Genomic DNA, 22,782 nt, shown 5'->3' on the forward strand with positions numbered 1-22,782 from the left:
ATGTATTTCATTAGTGTGCAGTCTAGCCCAAAGAAATCTTAAAAAAAAAAAAAAAAAGACTGCCATCCAGTCAGAATGTATTTTTTATTGATCTTATCCAATACAAATACCAGTGTTTCTACAATGTACAATTGTAATACAATGTACAGTTGTAAATAGTGTATTCAAACTAATTTATAAATACAACCCCCCTTCAAAAACAATCTCCATTACAAAAACAGAAATGTTGACAAATATCAGCAGAACTTTTTCAACTCAAATTACCCTGAATGAATCTTGTCTTAATAACTTTGCATTTAAATACTTGACATATCTGTCTGAAAATGAGGAAACTAACAATACTCTTCCTCAAACAACACTCTATCCATAGGATATGCATAGAGACCTTGTTCATTCATTTCTATGGCACATGACAAAGAGTGAGTACTAGTGATGTGGGTCTTTTGTAATACTAGTAAAAAAGCTGTCAATAACACTATTTCAATCTTTTCACACTCAAAGTCTCACTGAACTCACCACCAGCTGCGGTAAACCAGGTGTCTCCCCACCAGCTGCGGTAAAACTTTGGTCACAACATAGTCCGACTCTACGTTGTCTCGCTGTGCACCCAAACACCTACTTTATATTCTTAAAGATTAGTGTTGCAATAAACAAGATATTAAAATGGAATAGAACTTTTAGAGAGAGTATCAGAGTGAAATGTATTTGTTCATCATATTGGTTACTGGATGTAATTACACCCTGGAATTTATCCTTTAAACATCATAAAAAAACCCAGAATGCGATAAAGAAATAATTTATGTCCCATTAAATTAAATAGGGAAAACACTGTCATGCAACTTAGTCCAAGCAATCTTCAAAAGAGGATTCAAGACTACAAACATATTAAAGACTACAGGATTCAGTCCCTATGCAGAATCTAGAGACAAGGCAAACCTAAAGAGCCAGTAAAATTGAAAAAGGGCAGGTCTATTACAAAACAACCAGCGTTAACTGTGCATTTAAACAGCTTGTGTTAAAACTATCTAGATAGAAGAGGAGGTTGTGATAATCTTCGTCAGTAGTTAGAACATGACAGTTGTTTTTACAGAGTTATAACTGAGCAACTGTTCCACAATCTGGAGTGTGTGTCCTATAAAGGACATATCATTTAGTTACTATTAAGCAAACAAACATATTTGAGGGTTGAAATAAACTGTAAAGTGGGATTAAAGTTGTGCAAAAATCACACACTGTGTGAGCCATTCCCTCATTTTAAAACAACGAAAGCATTCCTATTCAAATAGCAGCACAGGATCAGTATAGTATATGGATACACTAAGTATATAATATAAAATATAAAGTAGATCATTGTAATTCTGCAGCCATTTAAAATACAGTTTAAGTAGAGCATCATTCCTTAACCCATCTGTTACCCATTAAAGTCCACAGCAAACTTTTGCATGATGAAGAAAAATGCTTTTCACAAATCTGTATGTTTGAGTGTTCTGTTAAAATTAGTAGTCTCATGTGACCAAAAGACAAGATTTAATGAGATCGATTAAGTGATAAAAACTCACTTTGTATCCAAAAGGTATGAAATATTTTGACTCCTAATAAAACATAAATTAGTATTTCAGCTTTGGCTGAATCATTAAAACACATCTTTATATTACAAACGGGTATAATGAGAATGAAGAGACAACATAGGAAATATAAGGATAATGGAACAATTTGCCCTTGTTTTGCAGTGCATCATATTGATATTGCAGCACAAAAAAAAATAGGTAAAACATTGAGTAAAATTAGTAAGACTTTTTTTGTTGCATCCAATCTGCTATGCTGCATCCAATCTGCTATGCTGCTACGAGTGCATAAAATCAGGCAATCATGCGCACAATTCCAGTCCTTAGTATGGAAAACATGTTATCTTTACATACCATGAGTATTACACAAGTCCACTGTACAAAAACACTCTCTACAGTGTCCTGCCATGGGGCTAAGAGTAGATGGTGATGACCTCTCTACCTCCACCTCGTACAAGCATAACTCGATCCAGACCTTCCATTAAAACCTCTAAAAACTCCATATCTGGGAGAAGCTTGTCAAGGAGCAAATGATCACAATACAATTTTAAAGCATGGATTGTCATGCTTAACATTTCTCCCTGCAATCCAGCTTGGAGATGGCTCATTGATGATCTCCATACCATTAAGGGAGCATGTGGTGCTTTCATTCATTAATGGGTATCACTTTACTTGGATGGTAAATTATATATCCCTTGTAGATGCAAATGACCACAACTTTACCCCTATATCAACCCTAAATTCTAATTATAACTTAGGTTAACCCAAACCTTAAACCTAACACTAAACCTACACCAAAATGAAAAGGGTAAGGTTAGAGTAAAAAACAGCCTGCTCCCAAATGTTACTATTTTTTCCTTTTTGCCCAAGTCTCCCCTTAGAGTAAATACACACTTTGACCATTTCTTGTCATAAAGAAATATGTTAAAGTTGTATTTTATCATAAAGGGTGTAAAAACTGCAGCTATTAGAACAGCCTGCTGTAATGAAATTACAGTTACTTACCATAAGGAAATTGAACCTTTTGCTTTGCACCACAGCATGCATCATTTTTAAAAGCACCCATAACTCTTTAAAGAACGCAGTGTGAGACGTAACTCTGAACACTAATGCTGTAAAAAGGATACAGTTCTCATCCCCACCCTTGTTTTTAGGGGGTCCAGGCATGTTCAGTAAGACAAGATGAGCCCCTTGGGATTTGTTGACCACAACTTCATTCAGTTTAACAGCCGTGTGCATTCTTCTCACGTTGGAATGGTTTCTACAAGAAAAAAAAGACATTATTTAATCAACTGTACTGTAGTTAATCCATATTTACATCCCATACAGACACACAGACATTTTGGGAAAAGAAAAAAAAAAATTACGTACAGATTCTCCCACTCTCTAGAAAGGGGGGACAAAAATACATGTGCTCTTAAATATTTGTAGCTGAAACAGCAATAATATGAAATGATAAATATTTAGATATTTATACCATATATAAATACATATATACACTCACGGTTTCATGTTGAAGAGATCTCGTACACCTGGGCTAGCCTCCCGGTGACGGTTTCTCTCACTAATAAATTTCTCTTTGGTCCAGGTCATGTGGATGTGGTCAGACATTGGGCTGTTTTTTTCCGGGTGGCCAATGTGAGACCTTGTGTTCCTTTCATGAAACATCTGAGCCTGGTGGAATAAAAAATTTATTATTTATCAGCGACAAACCCTGCATTATATGTGCACAATATATGTAGATGCCAAGCTTGGCCCACAAGAGGGCCTTAATGAGCTCCTCTGAGGTCCATGCCATTAGCAGAAATATCTCACAAAAAACATTATGTTTCACAAGAGGTTCTTTAAGGGGACTTTGGTGGGATCTACATAGAACTATTACAACTTAAAAAAAACAACAACATCTGGATGCTTCAATTGTTCTTCATAATGGACAACCCTTTATAAAATGTTCTTTGCAGAACTTTATAACACATTTCTTTTTTGTCTTTTCAACTTACACTACTGTATATATTAAGCAATTTGGTTCTCAGGCAGGCTCAGGAACAACTCTGAGAAAGTCTGAAATCTAGAACGTGTTATACTGGCAGCTGTTTTGAAAGTCTAATTGGGTATTTGCTGATATTGCAGAAAATCTAAAGCTCAAGCTTAAAACGAACAAGGACATTGTCAGTTGATAGATGGCTGCTTGCCAGACTACAAATCAAACATATGACATTAGGCAGATCAAGCCAACTCATACAGTTTCATGCAAAATTTGGACACCCTGGTCAAACTGTGCCCTACAGTTTGCAGGACAATGCTTCATTTACATTGGTTTGCCGAAGACAAATCACAAATTTCCCTTCTAATTAACAACACATATTCAACAGGGCAGCACAGGCTTTTGCATGTGACTGAACTTTATGCATTATGCATTGCACATTTACACATTAGTTCAGTCTTGTAATAGGCTCTGGAAATATTTTTTATAATCGTTGTTGATACTGTTTTAATTACGGTTATTTATAAACAAAGAAAACCAAATACCTCATTCTCCAGGGCAGCCATTCCTGGCACTTGCAGTGTGTTGGGAGTGGGGTTCTTTGCATGATCCTTTCTCTTAATGGAGCTCCTGGATTCATCAGTAATACTTTGGATCTGTCAAAGATCACAGAATTTGGAATTCAATAATGATGAGCCAAGAAGGCCACATGTGGTTGGATCTCTACTGAAGACCTCATTCTGATGTATACAACAATAAGAACCAGAAGTGTAGATTTTAAGGGTTATATTTCCTTCTTAGCCGAGTTCATTTCACGGTTTCGTGCAAAATGAAAATGTTTTTTTCACACTTAAAATTGCATGTTGACCTAATTACGATTTGCAAAACTTGCAGTTTCTTTCTCAGTGGCCAGTGAAATGTATCCCTTTGATGTATAGCCCTCAATTTCCTCAAAAAACCTTTTTCTAATAAGATGTTACAATAAACAAAGACCAGATTTATTTCTCGAAGATTTACATGTTCCGGTTGATATATTCCCCCCTCTTCTTTGTGTATGGTGTTGGGGGTGTTACAAAGTGCCACAGATTTTTGATTGGCCTAAGTAAATTGTGTCACGGAAAACACAGACACACACAGACACACACAGACACACACACGACGTTGTTTCGGTACAGCAGTAGTTGTGTAGCAACACTAGTTTCACAGTCCTAGGCTGTGGAAATACTCATCAGTTTTCATTGTAACCTGTTTCCACTGAGAGACGGAGATTTGTGAAAGTTATGGCTGTAAGCGATGCAGCACCCTGAATATTGTGCTGATACAGATCCTATAAAAAACAGTTTGTGGCACTGGATTTTCAGGTCCGGTACTGTATCTTCTGGACTGAACCATTGAAGAGTACAGATTTATAGTCTGTGTTTTTATTGTATTCCAGCTAAGCTCAACTACAGCAACACAAACTTAGGCATGACTACTCACAGCGCAGCAGATGAATACAGTGGTGTGATTTTAGTGTGTAAATGCAGTTGAAACAACTAAATTTCTTTAGGCTCCTGGAATGTCTTTTATGATCAAGAGTGTTGTAGTTATGGGATGTTATGGGAATGAGGGTAAAAGACTTTATATGATTGTGAATGATATCTGGACTATATCTACTTGTTTGAGAAATTGTTTTTTCAAATTTAATAAAATAAACATTAAAAAAATCAGTAGTGTCTGACAAAGAAGACTATTGAAACATTTTTGTTTGCATCAGTCGAGGCTTGTTGTACAATGTGTGTAATATATATATTTTCCACTGAACTGTATTAAACTAATGGGCCCAAGTTTAAATACTTAATAAGAAGTAATAAGCACACAGAAGGGCTCAAATGTGAATTAAGGGTTAAGTAAGTGAACTCCCCCTTTAAGGAAAATCATTACCTCTCTTTCCCGTTCTGTTTTGGACAGCTGCATCTGTTTGAGCATTTGAGAGCGCTGCTCCATCACCAGGGTTTTCTCATAGGTAAAGGCTGAGATATCACTCGGATGCTAAACATGACAGACAACACAAATGATTAAGAAATGTGACAATATGAATTTAACCACATGTAAACTGCATTTATCAGTCAGTTTAAAATAACAAAACTAATCTTACATCTTTTAACCAGAAAAAATGCACAGTTGTGTGAGCCATTGTTTTCTTTTCCCTATATACCAGGTTTTATTAGTTTCAAGTAAATTGGACTTAATTGGTTTCAAATCTCTTGTTACTATCCAGTGGAAATTGCATATGTTTTGCTGCTTTCATTTTTATGCATCCATAAGTAAAGCACAAAGATTAAGTAGCTACATGTTTTTTTTATTATTTGTTTAAGAACAAATACAATTTTATTTCCTCCCCCAAAAAAATGTTCCTTTAAGACCTTTTAGAGAACCACAATTAATGCAGTCTTACCATCTCCACCACCTCCACTTCAGCGTCCAGACGCAGCTGGTACAGGAACATGTTCAGATCCTTTTTCATCTGAATGCTGTTGTCATCCAGGTGAGCCACAGTGAAGATGCGCATCTTGCACTTTTTCCACACCTAAAAGAGGGCACAGAAGTCAGATCCTGTTGCTGCAAAAACCAGTCATATCAAAATACTCACAGCCATTTTTTAGTCCCGTACCTTGTGCTGGCGGAGTAGGAAAGGCAGCAGCATGAGAAGGCCTCCATCATGGACAATCCACCATACGTCAATGGTGCCCTCAGTCAGACGCTCTGTGTTGCAGGGAAAACTGTCGATGTTCTTAGCCACAAGCAGGGCCTGATGTGCAGCGGTCGTCTCTCTCACTGTCTCTGTTGGAAGAAGCATTTTAGATCCCCATGTGATAAGAACGGCAGAGACAGAGATCCAGATCTGGGAAATTTAATGACAATAAAACCATAGAAATGACCCACAAAAGGCTTCGATTAAATTGTATTACAATGAAGAACACCACTTATTTTTCCACAGTAGTGATACCTTGTCTGATGATGGAACTCCTAGGACCTATTGGTGAACACAGACTTCTATCCCGTACCCATTACTACAGACTTTTCATATTAGTTTGTAAGTGTTTACTGAATGCTCTGAATACTGTGGTATTTTAGGAACAATAAGCCTTAAAGTTAGATTAAGAACTAATTCAGAAGGCAAGAGTCTATGGGGTTAAGTGGCATGCACTCACCAATAAAGTTCTTCCAGGAGGAGGAGTCCTCAGCCTGTCTCCAGTTGCTGGGCCAGGCCATCAGAACAGTGTTGTGCTTCATGCCTCCCAGACCAGCAGACTGGATCAAGTTCGAAAAACCATCTCGCAGATTTGAGCACACCACAACATGACAGAAGCCCTTTGTCTTTTCTGCAGCCATGGATGCCTTAATATTCTGTGAAGAAACAAAGAGCTGCTATTAAAAGACTTGGTTGTTCTAACTGTATCTAAACCAGTTAACATTTCGTCGCTGCCATCCAAAAACTCTGCATCTCCAAAAACGCATATTTATCACATTTCAAAAACAAATTAATGTAAGACATTTTACAGTTATTTTAGAGCATTTATATTGCTCCAGTCATCAATACAAGTTTACACAGTGTAAAGAGCAACTGCCAGATTCACATGGATGTTTAAGAAAGAAAAAATATATATATAGTTGTCCATCAGCAACTATATACACAAGTCAGCCATGTTACACAGAATACCTTTGGGAACCTAATTTTATGCATGTTTCATGCAGAACTTTTTATACAGTTTTTTTATAACAAACGTTTTAAATGTAAATGTTTCACACTTTGAATTAAAGCATTTTTCAATAGAGAAAGTGTAGCATCAACAGTTCAGTTCAGTTCAGTGTGAACAGACAGATATGGAAGTCTATCACTGCTGGCTGCCAGCTGTAAAGGAACCTTGACTTTGGGCATGGGTCCAAGTCTCCGGATTGATGACTACAGTGAGTAATGAACACCACATGGGTGTAACTGCACTTGGTAACCTTCTGTTGAAGACTCACCAAGCTAGCCATCAAACCTCCCATTTTTTGTACAGCTGTGTTGTAGTTTTGTCTCTTCTAGTAAAGGCAAATGCCTGTGACATGAGTAACTTGTTTCTAGTGCATGGCTTCATTCGAGCTTACTGCTTCAGAGCGCTTGGCATCTGCACCCCGTGTCATGTAGATTCCCTGCAGCACGGAGCAGACGATTGTCAGGCCTTTCCCTGCCTTCAGCTGGGATGTCAAAGACAGCAGTCGTGGGTGCTTCACCATCAAGTCAGAATCTAAGCTCAACAGCACCAGCACCTGGGGCCTTGAGGACACATGTTTAATTAACATGGTAGTTAATCTGACGAGATATCACATCACATATCACAAAAGGTAAAAGACGCTACTGCAGATAAAAAACTAACAATCGTTACTGTGGAGCACTGGGATATTGCTTGTTGCATCTGCTAAGCTGCCACTGTTGGGGCCTTGAATAAGGCCCTTAACCCTCTTTAACCTTCTCCAAAAAATAATTTTTTGAACACAATTTCTATTTATATGCTGAATTAAAACTATTGGGAAAAACAAGTAAACATAAATCTGCCATAACCTTTGTATGCACCATTGTTTCCCCAGATATGTAAGAGTAATTATGCATTACAATGTGCAGTAGAAAAGAGAATGTATTATTTTCACTTCGAAAATCAAACAGTCATAATAATATGTGAAGTGCAGCGAGCATAAAGTCACTGGCTCAGTAGTTAATGTTATACAGACGTTACGGCTAAATCAGGTATAAGTTTTAATACTGGTCTAGCAGGTGATCTTATACAGAGTACAATAGAAACTGAATGTAAAGTGACGTCTCTTTTTGGCAGTCAGTATGAATGCATTATGCCCCAAGTTATGGATTTTGGAAATCTTTCATTATGAAATTAGAAACCACCATTAGTATCTATATTAGCTTTTTTGTGCAATGCTTACCTCCAGTTCTTGGTGTGAGGTGGTGCTTCCTCCAGCTTGATTAGGGCGTAACGAGCTGCATTTAGAGACAACCCTCTGATTCCATCACCCCATTCCTTCTCTGCTCTGCAGGTTTCAGATGCAAAACATACTTTTATTATAAATGGACCAATCGAAAAATTACCTGTAAAGGTAAACTTTTTATCACATGACTGAAGGGAAAGATTGGTATTGACCGAAAGACTGACTCACCCTCTGTATTCAATGTATTTATATACACATCCAGCAAACAACATGCCAAATAGTGCATACCACCAGGACGAAACAAACATAAGAGAAAGACACAGGCTCATCCCCAGGAATGAAAGAGTCCTATTGGAACAAAGCAAACGCATCATTTCATAGTATGTATTTTCCTGCAAATAGGCTGAAATAAACCCAGAGATATACCTGAAACTATAGTTGTGGTATGTCAATGGGTAATTCATATATTTTTTACTAGTACTAATGAAATACATTCTACCATTTCTATCAATGAAACATTACTGCTGGAAATCCAAGAGTATGGAGTAAGGATGGTGGTATTACCAAATATAGCATGCTTTTAATTACAAGCATGGTTTTAGGCCCATCAAACTTCTGTATTACATTTAGACCCATTCAATGCTAGCTTCAATGTATGGCTGTTATATAAGAAGCGATTGTGTGGAAGGGGAGGGAACTCTTCAGTTCTTGGTAGCTTCTGTTTTAAACCCGGGGCCAGACACCCCACCCTTTCATGAAAAGAGCTGGGACTGAGGAACTGGGAGGAGATGGGGAGGTGGTGAGGTGCAAATGTTTTGTCTCAGGGAACAGAATGTAGAGATGGGAGTTAACAGAGCATTACATTATGAGCTTCAGGCGTGGATCTCCTCCCAAACTGTTATACTGAGACATTACATAATTAAAAGGATTAAAGGGCAAGGGGAGACTAGAACGTAGAAAAAGCAGCCTTTTGTGTAGAAATTAATGCGATATGGGACAATTCTCTAGCTGTCCATACTATGCAACAAATGACTTTACATAACTAATAAAAGACTAAAACTGGAAAAAAGGTCTTTGCTTTCTTAAAGAGAAGTGTGCAGTGATTAATGATGGCACTTCACACTATCTTATTAATTTGAATCCTTTATAACAGCGGTGGGCAACAGGGGTCACAGTCCAGCACAGTCTGCTGATTTTCCAGCTAACAAGCTTACTAAACCAACAGGTGAGTTGAAAAGCACAGAACTGTGCAGGAATCCGAACCTCCAGGACTGGAATTGCCTACCCCTACTCTATGATGAATGAAAACTGATTTTGGTTTACTTACCAGTGATAAAATTTAAAGCGTGGTCTCCAGTTTGGGGTGCGTAGTAGTGTTTGGACAGCACAGGCCAGGTTGACAAAAAGGTAGCACATCAAGAAAAACCTGTACATAATGATACAGATCTTAGAAATGATCTTTATCCAGAGATAACAGCTGACTTTATTCAAATGAAGCCCTTCAGTCTGTATAATAGATGAACTGTATGTACTGCATCCCGACAAAATATGATTAAGTTTGATGCTGGCATTCTGAATTTCTGAGCGTGGATGATGTGGATCCTTGTGCTTATGCGGTCAAAACGACATTTGGCTTTACCAAAGACGCACAAATTCCATTAGACAGTAGAGGATTGTTAGATTTGTTCTTTATAGCCTTTACTTAATGTCAAAGACACAACTGAAAGCTCTGTTATTAAGCAATCTTCATTCCTGTGGTATTGAAGTATTAAGTAACCTTTTACATCCGTTATGTAACAGCTGTAAGTGACTTTAGGGAGGCCCTTTGCCTTTTTCAGACCTTTCCAGATTGGACTCATAACCAGGCCTGCTGCACCGCTGAACAGTCGTAATAGTGCTGAGTGTTACAAAACCCTTTGATAACATCTCAATCATATCTTGTTACCCAAGGATGAATTCTTCTTTCCAAAGTTTGGCAGCCAGAAGAGTCCCTATATTTTGGTCTGCACAGGCTTTTCCATTCTTCAGTTTCACTCTCATAACTACTAAACTACATATTAGGTTCATAATGGTCATTTAACTTACAAATCTGTCAAGAGAAAAACTGCAGTGTGTGCATGTCCTCGCTAGGCAGGACCAGCACTGTCTGAGTGCTACTCGTATATACCACCAAAGGTAAGCACCTATTCTAGTTTTGTTTGAATCAGAGCAATGATATGACTTATACAAGACTTATGTTCCTTTTCCTGTCGTTTTCCTGTTCAAAATAGTACTTTTTGATACACCTAAAAATGCAATTGTTTTTTGTTGTCATGCCAAATGACACCCTTATACCTACCAGGAAATAAAGCTACTTTTCTGTTATCATTTTCCAACTCTTTCCATGCAGCAGTTGAACTGCAAGTGGTGCAGTTAACCCCTTTAAAAAGCCTATGGCCCACCAGCAGGCTAAAAGTGTTAATACAAAATAATTACCAAAGAATAGCCCCACCAGTTTCTACAGAAGTCCCTGTATTTATCGGATAATACACCTTAGTGTGTAATAAGCCTTGTTGGTGTTAAGTGTTAAGGGTTTAGGCTGCTGCAGGCTGAATGGGCAAGTGTATGTAAATGTATTCATAACACAAAAACAAATTCAAAGTTTAAGCGGTGTGTTGTTGCAGCGTTTCCATATATGTGCTGTATGAACTGTGAAGCTTACGTTTCTCATAGTCATAGCAAAAGAGCATGTGACCCACACTTACATTGAAAGGATTGGAGCAACAGCATCCAAGGAGGCAATAAGAATCCCAATCTCACAGATGCCTGCAGTCAGAAGTAAAGCCAATGTTGGCTCACTATTAGATTCTCTCTGAATAAACACCTACGATAGAAAAAAGAGAGACATACACTTACACTTTAAAATCTCAATATATACTATGCTAATATAGTACCATACATACTTTGTGTATCAGTAAATGCAACATCTTCAGATCGAGTCAGAGCGTCTGAGAGTGATTAATGATTAGTGCATTGGTTACCTGCAGGAACGGCACGATTTTATCATGTGCGATGGCTTGCAGAAGTCTGGGGGCACTAGTAAGGCTCTGTAGTCCTGCTCCACAGCAGGAGAAGAAAGAGCCAATCACAAGCACCCATGGAGATGGCCAAGCCAGACTGCCAATTACTGGGGTTCTTTTTAAAGAGAACCCAAACCTGATAATTAAATAAACACTTAAACTGCAAGCCCATAAAGCCTTTTCATAGCATTTACAGAATAAGTAACAGTTGTTGTAGAATAATATGTCTTGAGATTGAATAACTGGAATAAATGAAATTAAATGAACTGCTTAAATTGAAAAAAAAAATTAAACCTTTTAATGAATAATAGCAATTTCTAAATTTCATTCATTAGATTAATAAGAATGGTAGTGACACTTTCCCATCAAAGTAACACTTACTTGTCTCGCAGTACCACTCCCTCTATACAGGCACCAAACAACACCACACAGGACATATCTGAATGAAATGATTAAGGTGTTTATCTGTGATTAAGGTATTCATCTTAAAACAACAACAACAACAACAACAACAAACAAACACAAACAAAAAGTCATGAGGTTCTGCTGGGTGAGCTGACTGTGGCAAAAGGATACAGATGATGGAAGTGGTAACAATGGCCAGAATGGTGCCAATGGGGATAGATCTCTGCGCATCCCTCAGATCTCCAGACCGGTTAGAACCTGCTAAAATCCCTAAAAGAAAGTAAGAAGCATGACTCAGCAGTGTTTCACAACATTAACATCTATTGCTGGAATTAAAGCATCTACAGCAGATCTATACACCTATGAACCTTTTGGAGGCCTTTTTGTGTGCAAATGATTTTTGAGTCACATGAGTTATCTGCCATCTTTTGGTAGTTCCTTTCAATATTAGCAGCTGGGACCCACCCACTTTTTTTTTTTTTTTTTTTTTTTACAACGGGTTGACATGTATATTAAACTGCATGTATATATTATGTATGTAAATGCCTCATATATGTATAATATAATATGGTAAGTCACGGTAAATCAGTCACAGAAGCACCAGTTCTTATTGGATTCGTTTTGTCAGTCATTTGGAGTCAGGCTTAGCAGATGAGGCCTTACAATAGGGCCATACACTGATCTGTCCATGCCTTCCTAAGCTTGTGAAGGCACCATGACCCCCAATACTCTAGCTCTGGATCCTGCTCATCACATAGTGGACTTAGGTTAACCTTACAAGCTGGGGGGCTAAGGATAATTTAGAGCAGTGAGAAGGAAGTCTATAGTGTCTAACGAGCAGTACCCCACACTCCATCTTCTGCCAGTCCCCTTAAGCTACTAAGGCTTGGGTGTATGATGGCATTGGATCAGAGACTTTTACACATGCTACAAAGAAGTTTGCTTGATTTATGTAGTAAAGTCTTTCAATAGTTTGACTCCTCTTATTAACATAATGCAAACCCAGTGGATCCTCCTCTTACCTGTAACTGACGGAAAGAAGATGCCCACCATTAAGGTGAAGGATGTGGTGATGTCACTAAAGACATAGGGCATGTCTTTGATGTTGTTTTGGTCGTCTTTCTCGCTCTCCAGAACTTCTGCAGACAGATTCTTCTCTAGCACCATCCCATATGGAACATAATTTCCCCACAGGTTTTCTAGAAAACAGAGATCAGATTTAAATCATCACTGGTCTCCCACAGTTAAGTGTACATATGAATGTGTGAAGCATAGAGCTTCAAGTGTCACCTGAGATGACTCCACTGAACAGGCCTGGGATGGCTGTGATTTTGGTCACATTGTTCACAGCGAAGTAGGCATCACAGTCTGCATTGAGGGAAGATCCATTGCAGAACAGCTCCCACAGCTGCGTAGTTGTAGTTACATTGTCGATGACGTCTGTCTTTAGACATTTCTCAAAGTCGTGATTTTTCAGTGTGCGGTTTCCCAGCAGACAGATTCTAGTGAAGAGGAAAATTCAGTGAATACAGAAGCCCAATAAAGTGTGTGGCATAACGATGTGCTCAACTGAGAATTCCTCCAAATGTTAAGATGTAAACAGAGTCATTCAGACTGCTTTGTCTGAAATATACCATTTTTATAAGATATATGCAATATATTTTAAAATTGCATCCAAGTAATTTTTCAAACTTGCCACCAATTTGATCCAAAAACATTTCTCTGTGATGTAATGACGTTGTTCACATTACTTAATAGTGCCAGATTTTTGCAACTCTTAAGAACGGTACTGTGAAAGGACTGGGTCCACCTACTGATAGATGGATAACAGCATTTTATCACAACACTGTACACTGGACAGGTATGGGACTCCAAATTGTTATTAACAATCTTTTAATTAACATTGTGTAAGAATTTATGAGCATCACTGATGAAAACTGGACAATTTATTAGGGAATTATTATGCCTTTAAGCCACAAACAGACTGTACACAGCCTCATGGTGAAGTAAAGGCATAATAATAAGTACTCACTCAAGATCTGGACGGCTGATGACAGTCCTTATCACTCCAGCATAGATGGCCATGATTGACAGAATGACACAGGAGAGGAAGACCAGCGCCAGTTTATTCACGTATTTCACACCAACAAACACCATCAGGGTCATGAGTGCCAAGCAGCAGGTTCCATACACACGCATGTTATTCAGCTGAGCCACTGGCTCATTTGCTTTGTCCACAAACAGTGCTCCATCTGGTACTATGTACATCTAAAGACAAAACAGAACAGACAGTAGTACTGTACATGTAGTACTGTATCTCAAGGTCTCTGATACATAAGCCCTCAGCACTATTGTAGTTATGTTTAAGTCTAATCATGTCTAAGCATGTCTGTTGCTATTTCAAAGGAGATCATCAAACAAAATCAACATTTAGTTTTATATAATATTCCTAATCTATTTCATCTTGCATTAAATCTACAAATAAACAGATTTAGAAAATTAATTTAATAATTAATCCAGAGTCTAGGCATGTACTCACCAAAAGGATCTCTATGGTACCCAGTATGTACATGGATCCAGCGAAAGTTGTGCCCAAGTAAAAGCATAAGCCAACAGCACCTCCAAACTCTGGACCTAGTGACCTGGAGATTATGTAATATGCACCACCAGCTGCAAGAGAAACAGCAGATCTTGATCTACTCATTAATGGAAAAGTTTACAGAAAAATTAGTTGAAGGACAGACAGTCGTTCAGCATACCTGGCACCACACCGTTCGTTGCGATGGCACTCATTGATATTGCTGTGAGCAGAGTCTGATGTACAGAAAGAATATAGAATATAGATTAGGTTGTTCACAAAATTGATTTAAGACTTCCTGGAATAGAATTAGACACTAATATTAGTCAGAAAAAAAGATGAACTATGGGCACAGAAGCTTTAGCACACTTTAACAATGCTTACACAAGCACAGCACATGAAGACTATGACAAAGGAACTCAAGATTCCAGCTGTGCCCACGATCCACGTAAGACGCAGGAACAGAATTACACCCAAGATGTTCTGCATACAGGGCAGATAGACACCAATGAATGTGCCCATCTGTGGACCCTGAAAACACAAGAAATAGAGAAATGGCATTGAATTGAACATCTTTAAATGTGAAGGAACATATGGAAATTGATGAAAAAGGTGAAAATATACAGAAGACCTAGATCAGGGTGTCAACTAAAGTGCAATACTTGTGGTTGACCAAGGGTCAAAGGTGAAAAGAAATTTGCTATAAAAATATGAATATATGCTATGTTCAGTTGCTAATATGCTTAAAAAACACACAGCTTAATTAACATTTGAAAGTTATTTAATGTACAAATATGTTTGTACTCTCATTGGATGAGAGGATGGGGTAAGGGTAACTTTCTGATGGGCCAAATTAAGTGTCATCATTAGCCAACTATGGCCCACGTCCCTACTTTAGGCAGGTGAGATTCAGACAGAGTGGACCTTTGTCAACATTATGTGTCTCATATATGTGTTTATTAACCAATTAGTTAGTTAGTTATGAGACAGATGAACTGAAGACTGAAGGCTCTTAGGGCTTGAGGATTTGTTTTAGTTTTAGTATTTTATTTAAAACAATTCCAATAATGACTATTTCGGATTGCAGTTTTTAGTAACAGGACAATTAGGGCTTCATCAGAAACAGGGAGAGATAGTTTGATACTGACCTTGATGGTGACCTTTTTAACACCATCCTCACTCTCAGCTTTCTCATGATCTACAACTCCCTGAGTCAGGTTGGTGTAATTGGCCAGTTTGTTGAGAAGGGCCGACACCATTGGAGTGCTGTCCATTTCTTCCTGTGAGCAGAAAAAAAGCAGACAAAGTCTGTTACAAATACAAATACGAATGTAAATAATTCAATGAAATCAACTAGAGGTCAAGTCAAGCTAAACAAATCCTTGCAATGCATGAAATAACATTTTGTCCCAAATTCCTTGAGATGCCTTGAAATGTAATTCCCCAGAAATCACCCCCAAAATGTTACCCCATGAGCATCTTGCACTTTGAGAAAAGATACCAGAGCATTTTATACATGACAATTACATGGTAAGTTTAAACTTGTCAGCATGTCGGCAGGGGGGGCTGAGGGTCATACTGCATTAATGCAAGCCCTGCAATACATATAAAGTGCTAATATTCATTGGTCCATTGCAGTTTCTTTCTCTTTGTTATTTCTGCCATTTGATTAAGATCACTTCAAATGGTAACATGATATTTACCTCAAACAGCGCCATGTTCTTCCCATCGCAGCTCCCCTCATGGTCACCAATGAAGGGACTGTTCTCACCAGGGGTTTCGTCGCCTGCCACATGAAACATATTTTCACATTCAGTGCCTCAGATCATATCAGTTCTTATAGAATTTTTTCAACTTATAGATCATGTATGGTTTTATCCCAGCATTAACATTCAAACAAAAAACAAAAATGACTTTGTTGATTTGTTGTTGTAATCAGCTCTTTTTTCTGATGACGGAAAACCAATATGCAGAGAAAGCCCAGTTTCTCACATTACATCATGCGGCTGCTGCTGACTAAGTCAATAAAGCATGTTTTTTGTTATTGTTTCACTCAACTGTAACCTCCAAACCAGAGAAGAGTAGTTATTAAGTCTGTAACTATTAAAAGATAGGAGCCACAATACAAATATGAATGCAAATAATTAAATGAAATCAACTATAAGTCAAGTCTAGCTAAATCCTTGCAATGCATGAAATAACATTTTGTCTCAAGGGACAATTTTGTCCCAGATTTCTTGAGATGCCATGAAATACCCTAGAAATCACCCCCAAAATGTTGCCCATGGGCATTTTGCATTTTGAGAAAAGACACAGGAGCATTTTATACATGATAATTACAAGGCAAGTTTAAACATGTCAGCATGACAGGGGGGGGCTGAGGGTCATACTGCATTAATGCAAGCTCTGCAATACATATGAAGTGTTAATATTCATTGGTCCATTGCAGTTTCCTAATCATGCAGTCTTCTAGCAACAGGGTTTTCCACCACATCAACAAATAAGTTTTCCAAAGTTGGACAGATATAATGTCTTCATAAATGATATGAGAATGGATTTCATGCTGCAATATGTAGGATGTACAGGCTCATATGATAAAATGAGTCCAAACCAGACTACATTTTCAGATTCTCAGAGACAACATTTGACTAACCTGTGGCTCTCCTGTAACTGGACAGGAGTGATTCCCTTTAACCCGTTTGTTGTCTTAAGGGTCAAAAAATGACTGAGACTACTCAAGGGTTAAATATAGCCACTGTAAATGTTCTGAAGGTCAGACTTCTACCCTGTCACATGGCACTACTCTCTCTGGAGTCAAAGCCAAACGTCTGTTACGAAAAACTTATATTTGATTTTTTTTTTTTTTCTTTTATACTTTTTTATACTATATCCTACCCACCCTCTAGTACTTCACAGCACTCCCTGAACAATCCCTCTCCATACAGAGCCATTCAGTGCGTGTCAGTCTGCTATTAGACATCCTTTCCATCCCTCCTCTCTTTCTGCTATTTTCTGTAATTCACAGTTCTCTGTGCATCTTAATTGTATGTGCTGTAATCCTTATATTACACAATCAATAATGCATAATATAATACATTTCCAGTACTTGGTTACTCCACCCTTTTAACCACCAGTACCACCCTTCTGGTCAATATGAACACATCATTGTAAACTAATCATACTTTACGCCTGTATACAGAAACCTGCAGCACATTCTGTCCATTTTCTGTATTTAGAGTGATATCTAGTCTTATTTAGTAATAAATAGTGATGACTGAGGAAAACATTGAACTCTCTTAGGTTATTTCTTTCCTATTTCTTTTTTAAGATTTTCTGAAAACCCCTGTTAAGGTTGGCAAGATAAGACCCTAAAACTGAAAAAAGCAGCAGTTTCAAAGAATTTCACCCATTCAAAGAGCCAGAAATTACAGCATTTAGTCTTATGTTTAGTCTTATTAGCCGCTTTCAGTAGTCCAGGAAAGGCGTCTCTTTCATATCTCAGATTGAGAACAGATGCTTCCCCAGTCTCAGCACGTCTTGATTGTACAATCAAGTGTGCTTTCCATCTGGTAACACTTCAGAATGTACCTAAAAGCTACAGCATCTCAAAAACACTGGGAAATCTGATTGTTTTTTCAGACTCTACTTTAATTCTATGTACCAGAATCTGCCTTGTTCAACATAACATCTGGACACAGTGATAAAATACAATGCAAATGTTGGTTTGGAAATCACTTCAGTAAATTAAATAGACTTAAGCTGTCTGGAAAAATTCTGCTAAATAAATAGCAAATTAGTTGTCAATATTATTAACTAACAGTTAATAATATTTGCTTGAACAAAATCTATCTAAATTCGTTTTAGCTGACCCCTATTCCCTTAGAGTTAGACAGGTGGTTTGCATTAAAGTGCTGTTAAGACTGATATATGTACATAGCCTCTGTTCTGTCTGACTGCCCCATATTGTGCCCAATTCATAAAGCAATCCAGGCTTTAACAATCTTTATTACTTTAGTGTGAATGGGCAGAGCTAAACTGCTTAATAGGCAGCTATACTGTGTAATTGTCTTAGGTGACATCACTAAAACAGTGACTTCGTAATGGGCCATAGTTTCCATACATGGACTGTAAGGACCCTTGAAATTGATTACTTGGATATTCGCAGGAAACTAACAGACAATAGATCGCTAAGGAGAAACCAAAACAATTTTGGGAGTGCAAAACGTTGCACAAGATGGTTCTGTAGCCAATGTTGTTCTGCAGTTAACTTCAGAAGTTGCCCTGCATGACCGGACATGAAATTACAACATGTTTCTTTGATGAGGTACTCTCTGAATCATCAGAATTCTTCTCCAGTCTTCACTAAACAGTAGATTACTTCACCCCAGATGGGTAACAAACACACTTCCTCTGAAAACCATGTTGTTTTTTCAGTGCATTTCCTTTTAAACAGCTCACAGTTTAATCCTTCAGTAAACTTCCAAACTGTTAGACGTTCAAGTATCCATGCTGGGTTAAACTGACCCAAACAGACAACACAAAAACAACGGCTAAAACCAACAGTTCTCAGTCACACTTCTGGTATGTATGATTATTATGTGTACCTGGGAGAATTTAACCAATTAAGCCATTACACCACTGTTTAACCAAGCATCCACTGTTATCTCAAAACTTTGAGTCTGACCACAGTATTGTGACAATATATCTGCACATGTGGTCACAACAGTGAATAGTTAAAGGACTTGAGGTGTGAAGATTGTGGTCTGAAATGACCACAGTCACTGGAGAAGCTTCTCACACCTGAAACTGGAGAAAAAATAGAGGAAAGCCTTCTGACAACCTCCCCCCACTCAGTGATACTCAGTGATCAAAGGTCTGATGGGAAAGGTGATAGACCTAGTTATTGTCTGTAGAGATGCACAGACAGTTATTGTCTGCTAGGACTGGTGTATTGTCAAGGGTCACTTGGCATAAACACATAATCCATTTTGACTGAACATTCTATAAGAAAATGTTTCATAAAAATACTCGTAGTTTCTCTTTCTTTGGCACCATGTTGAGATTTGAGCTTTACCAAAGAAGCGCTGAATCATATAGCACCAATAGTTTTTATGCAGACTGCGTAAAATAATTGTTTCCAATTTTTGTGTTTTTAAATTCTGTAACGCCAACTCAAGACCAATCAGGACAACAATTTGCCTCATCAGAGTGTTATTATGTATAAGTGCTTAAATTTGTGAGTTGATCAGACCAACAGCTGACAAGTTGTAACAATTTAGGATAGAAATTTAGGATAGAACACACACATGTTCATGTTCAGGGAATACTATGTGCAATATCCCACCCCCATGTGCAATTAAGAGTCTTTTGCTGTAAATAATATTGTTTATTGCTTTTTTAATTCTATTTATATTGTGTATATAGTGTAAATTATTTATCTAAATTTTTGTAACTGAGTGTCTTGCTATCCCTTTCTTCTGTTACACTGGGAATTTCCCCACTGCGGGACTAATAAAGGACTATCTTATCTTCTTATCTCTTATCTTAAATGTCAGGGCCGCAAGGATTGCTTGATTCAGGTCATATTTTTACAATAGGACCAATTTTAAAGTGATTAGAGACTAAAGGGACAAAAATTTTTACTAAATTAACTAAAAAGACAATTAATAATTATGAACAGACTTTCAATTACAATTGTGTTTCTTTTGAGGGTCGGTAAGCTACCAGATATAATTAATGATCTTATTGTAAGTCTAGAAGTCGTCATTTTCACCACATCAGCTCCGCCACTATGGAAGCTTGCCTTGTCAATAGTTAAAAAAGAATTCCTTACCACAGTCAGAATAACCCTGTCTCTTGCTTCCCTTTAGCATACACAACTACGAAACTTTTTTATACTCTCAACCACTGTGTTATGAACCCTACTGTCAAATCAATCTGAATTCATATATAAACATAATTCATATATAAAACATTGATCATTTACTTGTATTTACCACACTATACAGTGCTATTTAGAACTTCCATCTGGAGAGAAGTTCTGCTGTTAAAAATGCCAAATGTCTACAACATAAACACAGGTACGAATGAGCTCTTATTGTTTTATCGTAACAATAATGAATTAATAGACCAAAAGGATAACTTCTACCCATTTTTTTCAACTGCTTGAGTTGATCACTGTAGTTTAGGTTAGTCACTGTAGTTTTGTCAAAATTACCAACTCCTTAAAACTGCACAACACAAAAAACACTTTCTGACATTCAAAAAGAAAGGTTTCCCAAAAATCACACCCAGCAGCCAGCCATCCACCGAGCAGACTCTGTAAACACTAATTACACATTGGCGAGATAAAAATAGAGCCCTAGTGCCTCTACTTATCACCAGACGTATGACTCTTGAGTCTCACAAGCAGTATTAAATATATTGTACATCAAATCATATTTAGGCTAATAAAAGAATTCAACCTTTTTTTCCTGTTTGTAACTTTAAAATCTTCTGTGTAAACCAAGCAATGCAAATGTTCATGCGCCCTAAATCTTGAAATGCTAGTCCAACGGTTTTGCTGAGAAGGCATATTGTTTTTACATGTTTTTATACAAAACAGAAACGTCTGTTACAAGTATATACTGTGTATGTATATATCAACAAATGTGCACAGTGTTTCCCTTTAATGCACATATCTCTAAGGTTGTATAATGTGTGTACTGATAGTGTGTTACAGTGAGGCCTGAGCTAACAGTTTAAGACTTGGAAAAAACAACATTACGTCAAATATAGGCAGGTAGGACTGGTAGAGGAGCCAAAACCCACACTCAAGCTAAAGTGCAGATACTTCAGTGAGAAGAAATATATCAGCCATCTTTTTTTTTTTTTTAAGCGAAGACAAATAACCTCAAATTTAAAAAAACAGACATACAAAAAAGCTACAGAGATAAGTTATTTACAGAGCACCGTAATCTGTCAGAACAGACACTGAAGCATGTTACTTGCTGTTCCTTCTGGTTTACAATAAAATGATAAAGTCAGATATGTGTGGCATATCCACCAACATAATTAAAGTAAACAAAAAGAGACTAAACTAACTTTAAAACGAACTGTAAATAATTTAAATACACTTAAATAGAAGTAAAAGAAAAAAAAAGCATCAATACTCAAAGTACAAATCCATTAAGTTTGCCGTTTAAAGCTAAATACAGCCTAAGGTTGTCATTTACGTCTGCAGTACTTTGTGGTCACAATCAAGTCTCCAACAGAAGTAGAGAGAGAGAGAGAGAGAGAGAGAGAGAGAGAGAAAGAAAGAGAGAGAGAGAGAGAGAAAGAAAGAGAGACAGAGAGAGAGAGAAAGAAAGAGAGAGAGAGAGAATGAGAAAGAGAGGGAGAATGAGAGAGAGAAAGAGAGACAGAGACAAAGAGAGAGAGAGACAGAGAGAGACAGAGACAGAGAGAGAGAGAGAGACAGAGACAGAGAGAGAGAGAGAGACAGAGACAGAGAGAGAGACAGAGAGAGAGACAGAGACAGAGAGGAGAGAAAGAGAGAAGGAGAGAGAGAGAGAGAGAAAGAGAGAGAGAGAGAGAAAGAGAGAAAGAGAGAGAGAGAAAGAGAGAAAGAGAGAGAGAGAGAGAGAGAGAGAGAGAGAGAGAAGGGAAAACAGGAAAATGAGAGGAGGGAAGTTCAGGAAACCACTTCTTGTTTACGTTTCTTAAACAGCTGAACTCAGTCGTGTGGTGAAACATTTCAAAACTGGACCTGAGTTTTAGAGTCAGACATGAAGGAGAACTCTGTTAAAGACTTAAAGTTCAGACAAAGAGAGCTCTTCCGTGTGCTGAGCTAAAGCGTGTCTGGGCCAGTTCTCAGTTACAGTGTAAGTCACAGTTTTCCACAGACATTTTTTCAGTAACGCTTACCTGAGTAAAGTCCAGGACTCTCCTCATCTTCTCCTCCTCCAGGGCTTTGAACGTCACTGTCTGGACTTGAAGTTTGACCGTCTTCCACCGGCACCACTGTGAAGTTGGTGGGCATTTTCCTTCACGGCATGTGCTCCCTGTGTTTCCTTTACCCCAGTCCTTGATTCTCTCTCTCTCTCTTTCTCACACACACACACACACACACACACATTCACAAACACACCCCCTCCCTCCTAGGTCTCCTAACAAAAGTTTTTAAGTTCTCTCCCCCCCACTCCTCTTACCACTACCCCACTACCGTTTAGGCGCTGGAACCCATGT

The 22,782-nt window shown here is 37.9% G+C and overlaps 1 protein-coding gene across 2 annotated transcripts; it reads right to left on the minus strand.

Annotated features, from left to right (window-relative positions):
* Positions 1-65: 65 nt before the first annotated feature.
* LOC140565779 (solute carrier family 12 member 7-like) lies at positions 66-22,720 on the minus strand. Of its 2 annotated transcripts, XM_072691865.1 has the most exons (26): positions 22,462-22,720; positions 16,260-16,342; positions 15,705-15,836; positions 14,941-15,087; positions 14,738-14,792; positions 14,518-14,648; positions 14,011-14,246; positions 13,269-13,480; positions 13,001-13,177; positions 12,150-12,248; positions 11,955-12,012; positions 11,535-11,709; positions 11,259-11,377; positions 9,842-9,940; positions 8,743-8,862; positions 8,512-8,616; positions 7,684-7,852; positions 6,744-6,939; positions 6,203-6,372; positions 5,987-6,118; positions 5,473-5,580; positions 4,095-4,205; positions 3,070-3,239; positions 2,937-2,951; positions 2,693-2,826; positions 66-2,070 (listed from the first exon to the last, which is right to left on the minus strand). In XM_072691865.1, exons 1-26 carry the CDS (start codon positions 22,574-22,576, stop codon positions 1,979-1,981), a joined length of 3,360 nt encoding a protein of 1,119 aa, XP_072547966.1. In that variant the 5' UTR covers positions 22,577-22,720; the 3' UTR covers positions 66-1,978. The 2 variants fall into 2 exon arrangements, with proteins under 2 accessions (XP_072547966.1, XP_072547967.1); XM_072691866.1 differs by lacking the exon at positions 2,937-2,951.
* Positions 22,721-22,782: the final 62 nt, after the last annotated feature.

Source organism: Salminus brasiliensis, chromosome 11 (genome assembly GCF_030463535.1).
Source record: "Salminus brasiliensis chromosome 11, fSalBra1.hap2, whole genome shotgun sequence".
Classification (NCBI taxonomy): domain Eukaryota; kingdom Metazoa; phylum Chordata; class Actinopteri; order Characiformes; family Bryconidae; genus Salminus; species Salminus brasiliensis.

What these genes read in the sequence shown, in the direction of transcription:
- LOC140565779 (XM_072691865.1), bottom strand. Translation starts at nt 22,576, where the DNA reads ATGCCCACCAACTTCACAGTGGTGCCGGTGGAAGACGGTCAAACTTCA. An exon ending in AAGTGGAGGTGGTGGAGATG is followed by an intron (nt 5,581 to 5,986) that starts GTAAGACTGCAT and finishes TGTCATGTTTAG; the next exon opens with CATCCGAGTGATATCTCAGC. An exon ending in TGGCTGCCCTGGAGAATGAG is followed by an intron (nt 3,240 to 4,094) that starts GTATTTGGTTTT and finishes TTATTCCACCAG; the next exon opens with GCTCAGATGTTTCATGAAAG.